Source organism: Buteo buteo, chromosome 16, assembly GCF_964188355.1.
Source record: "Buteo buteo chromosome 16, bButBut1.hap1.1, whole genome shotgun sequence".
NCBI classification, from domain to species: Eukaryota; Metazoa; Chordata; class Aves; order Accipitriformes; family Accipitridae; genus Buteo; species Buteo buteo.
In genome coordinates this window covers 20,937,254-20,943,253 of record NC_134186.1, presented here as the reverse complement: position 1 = coordinate 20,943,253, position 6,000 = coordinate 20,937,254, and the positions used below count along the sequence as shown (strand labels likewise).

The following is a 6,000-nucleotide window of genomic DNA, read 5'->3' as shown; positions in this document are numbered from 1 at the left end:
TTTCAAGGGATTTGTTTATTTTTGGTTTACAAACAAAGGCACCCAATATTTCTGTTTATGTCTTATAAAAGCTCACAGATTTAGCATTTGTTTCCAAACATCTGTTCCTACAGCAGACAAAAACATTACAGGAAAATGTAATTTTTTTCTCCTCATCCCATATTTAAATACCAGTAACTGTTAAGTGATCATGTTGTTTCAGACTGCTCTTCCTATTTAACCAACTGGAATACCTCCTGTAACTTGCTAGTCAGTACAGTGAGTCTAGCTTACTGTATCAAAATATAGTTCCTGTATATTTTTGATCAACATCTGTTATGTGCAAACACTGGTATGAAGAACTGCAAGGGAACAGGGTTCTGATATGGAAAAAACCCCAGTCGTTTCAGATAGAATTTCACAGACTGACCACAGGAAGTGACAAAACTAAGGTAATAAATGCAACACTGAATCTATTGTCAATTAAATAGGATGACTGATGAATTTGTGTAAGATACCAATAATGCACAGAACCACGGTCTCCAAAGAGGAAAAAAAAATTGGGTTTCTAGATTGGCAAATGTTGAAAGAGAGAGGTTAAATACCCTTATGTTTAAGCTAATCCTTTTCTTTGTTATTCATTCAAAAGAATATATTTTTTAAGCAGTGTTTTGGACCAGAGATAATCAGTTCATTGGCTTCATAGTTCTCAGTATAAACAAATGAACATTATAAGTATCATGTACGATAAACAACCAAAATTCATACGTGAATTGCTTCACAGAATCATTTTCAGAATATGATGTATTTGTCTTTTCAAACTTCAGCCACATGCCAACATGGGACAAGGGGTGTCACTGGATAGTAGGCACCTCTGAAAAAAAGTCTACAATACAAGAATGCTTAAGCATACTTTCAGGTCCAGTAAGATATTTGGGGAGGCAACTAAAAACGGAATACACCTAATGTATTTGTTCAAGTGTAACATCTTCAATCACAGAAGCCATAATTTATTTTCAGCCAGTTAGAGGTCTCTCACACAAGGTGTGGTCCTAGACCATTTAGGCTTTTCATCACTAGCTTTATATATACACAGGTAATTTTAAAAAGGAATTACAGCTTAACTACTTACTACAGAATATTTAGCTTCAACAAGGAAGCCATTATCTTTTCAAAATGAGATATACACCTGCATGAAAGGTGTTCTCTTGAAAGTAAGAGTTTTCACAAGAATAGCAAAATAAGTTCTTTACCTACTCAATTCAAATAGGACAAAAAACTATCAAGGGCAAGTATAATGTAGCTCTTGTGTAATTAAGTCATTATTTGCCTTTCCAAGCAGATTCAAGAACATACTCATCAGTATAAACTGATTTTAATGAACAAACACTGGGCAATGGTGCTGGTCAGTGCATCAATTAAAGGAGCATTACAGTGTTCTCAGAATTCTGTGCAACCAAAATTTAAAGGGATCTTCATGTATTGCCTTAAACAAGGATTCATTCTTTTCTTACACCTTGCTCTTTTTACAAATGGTTTCCCTACTGCAACAAACTAACATGCAGAAAGACCGGATTTCTTCAGATTTAATCCTAGTAATTTAAGTTAAAAGATAGATGGAAGAATTGTTAACATACTTTCATTTTGAAGCAAGGTACATCTTGCTCTGCTTGCCCAGTGAAATGAGAGGTTTTATTGGGGCAGGGATGCGAAAGTGTGCTTACGCATTAGTGTTGTCCATGCATCAAATTTCATAGCTCAGATTTTAAAAATTATTAATTCATGAAGTATTTGCTAACATTGCTTAAAATTTAAAAACAGGTATATCTCTTAATGAAAGCCTATAGTTTGTCCAACTACTATTACCAGTAACATAAATAGCAACTAAGCATAATAAATTCCTTTCAAATACATTTACCTTTTCAAGTCAGAAGTGTAACAATCCAGTGTTGGCTCTGTGTTCCCAATAAAAATCATTAAAAAAGAGGACAGTCAATGACTTTATTTTTGCCCCCCTCAGGGTTACGTTTCCTTTTATCTACCCAATGATAGGATCAATTCTGCTTTCAGAGAAGCAAATTGTTCATGACGACATAAATGCAAGTTGGATGCAGCCAGTTTTGAGCACAGAACTGAATCACTAAGTGCATTCTGAAGACCAGATCAGACAAAAGGCCTTTCAGTAATTAAGGAAGGTTGGGTTTTTTTGTTTTGTTGTTTTTTTCCTTTTTTCTTTTAAAGCAAAGTAGGCACCATTGTTGCATCCCTACTTTGAGAAGAAGGGAAGAAGTGGCAAAAAGTAAAGACAAATTACAAAAATCCTCAAATAATTTTTTTCAGGAGATCCACCGTCATTTATACACTTTTGCAACTTGCAAAACCCTTTGTAATTTAGAAGAATTTCAAATAAATAGGTCTACAGCAACTACTAAGTCAATATTTATCTTGCTCAATGTGGAGTAAAACTTAAAAAGAAAATAAATCACGTTAAGGCAGATTTCAAACACGTTCCAAATTGCACAGTTATGTTGGTCAGTGGTCTAAAATGTTTTCCCCAGGTCAAAGAGTTAAAAGTTACTTAAACACTTGTCTAATGCCAATTCAACCTGGCACTTGACCATTTTATTTTCTCTCTTTCCAGAAGATACACAACTAACATTACATATACCATACCGTATATTTTGCACTCCAATTTAAGATGAAATTATGCTTTTACAAAATGTGAGATGACTACATGTTACAGGCTTTGTGCAGTTAGACCACCATATGCATAGATGTCCTAATGCTAAATTCTCTTCTTCAGTATCTCATAGTACTGGAAGCTCTGAAGTAGGAGAGGAACTTGTAACACAGACTAACCACAAAGTACCAGATATTTCTTGCCATTTGTGATCTTGCAATAAAGATACGCCAGATCAGGATCACAAGAACTGTATTGAAGCCATAGCGTATATTCCTTAACCTAAGGGAAAACAAAAGAAATAATTAAAAGCTAAGGTACCAAGACTTACAGGAAAAAAAGAGCACTCTAAAAATTAACTTGTAACGTAGAATTTAATTGTTCATCTGTTCATCTCAAGATACACTGTGAGTGGTATTACATGAACGACGGAAGTAAGCTGATAAGTGAAGGACCAAACAGAGAAGGCTTTTCCATAGTTCACTGCTGGAAACTGGAACACATGAAAACTAAGGAACAGAGCCAGCCCTGTAGCTAACCACATGTACTTCTGCTTTATAGCTGCTTGATAAAAACATCTCAAAGCCAAGGTCACACATATAGTAACTTACCTGTAGAAGGCTGCCATCCACCCCAAGAACAAGGATATATTTAACACTATGAACTCCCCTACTCCCCTCCACATATTTATAACTTCATATATATGTAGAAGTAACTCCAACTGCCACTGACCAAAAAAAAAAACAAAACCCAAAACCCAACATCATAGGATTTTCCAACCACAGAGCCTGGAGTCTTCACTGCAATTTTAAACTTACTCCTCAGGGAACTATATGGAAAGATTAGAAGAAACAAAGTGTCCTTTTAGAGCAACTGTGACTTTTAGTAATCTTCTCACAGGTAAAGATGGAAGCTTCAAGACAAACAGCAACCAGAATTGGCTGGGATTTCTTAGAAGCAGAGCAATCTCTTTGGTTCAGTAGATCGTGACAATTTGTATTTTTAAGGCACCTCTTTTTAAGGAAATACTGACTGCCCTTATCTTGTTTTACAGGTAGGCTGGGTGTTAGTATAGCCAGACCTTTCTCTACATACTTTATTTGTAGAAAAACCAGCCTGAATTTTTGTATTACAAAAGTAAAGCCCACTTTTCTATTTGAGGAAAAATTCTACTCAGTAGTTTCCTAGAGAAGCCAGGTCCCCTAGGCTGCCACATCTGCTTAATATTGAAGCAGTGAACTCAAGTTCAGATTAAAGAGCTAGATGGTAACAGAAGAGGCCAACTTAATAGCTCAGAGCAAATATATGTTAGAATCTGAACCTCTTGCAAAATAATCCACTTAAAAACTGAGAGCTGTGGGCAACCAGATGCTGTTCCAATACAAGACTGTTTCTCATGTTATTCTTGGTATGATCTCTTGCACAAAGAATGGCAACTGTATGATAACTCCTATGCATTTTTAACAGCATCTAGATTTAAAAAAAAAAAAAAACAACAAATCTGAAGGGGACACCTCTTCAGCTATCCTCACTGTTATCAAAGATTACCATCTTTCAAAAGTATCTCTGAGATCGTAACATATCATGCCAATCCACTCTACAACTGCAAATCCTTGTCTTTAGAATAATGACACAAGTAATGACCTACGCCACTTCTCTTTGTGCTATCAGGATAGCCGATGTGAAGTAGAACTGCAGAACAAGATTAATCACTTTTATTTCACTCTTTAAAAAGACAAATCAAAAAGTCTGCAACTGTCTTTATGAATCAGCCAAGAACAAAGCAAGGGCAACTGTGCCAGTAAAATTCTGGACAGCAACAATGCATTCAAACTGGAGGAGTTAAGCCACAGATAAAAGGCTAAGAGAAGTCATCTTAAAGCACCAACATCAAAGTTTCTTGCTCTGAGGTGGAGAGTCCATGCCTGTTTACTCACCTGCTTCAAAAGATCACATTCCCAGAAGAAACAACTATTGTTCTATTAAACCTCCTTAACTGAACAAGCCATTCTGACCTTGTGTTACTGTGTACCTGTTTACATTCCAAAAGACACTTGGGTAAAATCAGAAACCTGGATTACAGTATACACTAGTGATCAGAGCTACAACCATAACCCCAGACCAATACTGTAACTATTAGTACTGAGAGCAACTCAGGAGCAACAAATGGAACAAGAAAGATGACAGCTGACTTCTTCAGAAAATGCTTCAGACCACTGAACTGGAATAGAAGAATTCTGGAGGACCTAAACAGGTGCTATAAAGAACAATTAAGTCATAATATGGAAAAGCAAAACTTGACAAGGGCAGGAAAACACAGAAAATATAAACAGAGGAAAATAAAAGTTTATACTTACTTATTCAAGTGTTTCCTAGCTGCAGGGAGGCCAGACATTTCTTCATTCAGCACATATTTCTTCGTTCCCATGCAGTAATTTTCCATGTATTCTGCCCAATGTAGTTGTCGAACATCAAAATTAAATGTCTGCATAAAATGAAAGCTTTCACTGTTAGTTACCTAAAAATTCACCTGCTATATAGAATAACTTAAAGGAAAAGAATAAATGCCTTTATACCAGATAATTCCAATTTGTCTTTGATGTAAAAAAGTTATCTTGTCCTTAAGCATAAGAACAATCCAGATTTAGATCCCATTTCTGACTCAACTACCAGCTTCTTAAACCACCTCTTCCAAATCTCAACCATTTCATGCCTTATTTTTCCTCCTCAGCAGTAGTATTCTTCCCTCCACTTCCAAGTGCACTGCTTTCCCATTTAATTTGTCTGTAAGGAATTCTCTAGAAATAACTATTTTCTATTATGTTGTTTCCTTTTAAGCAACAAAATAATTCTAAAATGCTGTAGAATGAACACTGCTCTGTGCCTAGTTCACTGTTGCATAAATGCAGAATTCTTTTAGCTGTGCTTATAGTTGGACAGCTATATTTTAAAAAGAACCACATGAGTATCTTCCTCAGGAGAGGAAGTTACTACAGTAAATTCACAACTAAAGTTTTTCACTGATGTATTGATTTCTTCATCTCAAGATTCTACAACAACAGCTGTTTAAGTGCAAACAAATACCAAGATTTTCCTAGCAGGCTTTCAGCTCTGCCAATTTTGTTGCAGGTAAAAGAATAAGTAAGATCATTACAGGAACAAGAAATGAGTAAACAGTTTTGTGCAGTGAAACTGTATTCGGCTTTAAAAGTCGTTATACTTATGCTAAATCCCCAAGTCCATGTTTCCAAATAAGCTGCTTAACAGCATGGCAGGTGTGTTATAAGGTATGATGAAAAATAAATGCATTACAGTTCTGAAGACAATCCCTCACACTGTAA

The 6,000-nt window shown here is 35.6% G+C and overlaps 1 protein-coding gene across 2 annotated transcripts in view; it reads right to left on the bottom strand.

Annotated features, from left to right (window-relative positions):
• FAR1 (fatty acyl-CoA reductase 1) overlaps positions 1–6,000 on the bottom strand; it is a 41,567-nt gene continuing 35,567 nt past the window's right edge. For both annotated transcript variants that reach the window (XM_075048142.1, XM_075048143.1), the window contains exons 11-12: positions 5,017–5,144; positions 1–2,941 (exon numbers count right to left, since the gene is read on the bottom strand). In XM_075048142.1, the coding sequence (XP_074904243.1) occupies positions 2,779–2,941; positions 5,017–5,144 (291 nt within the window). In that variant the 3' untranslated portion in view covers positions 1–2,778. The remainder of the gene's footprint in view (positions 2,942–5,016; positions 5,145–6,000) is intronic.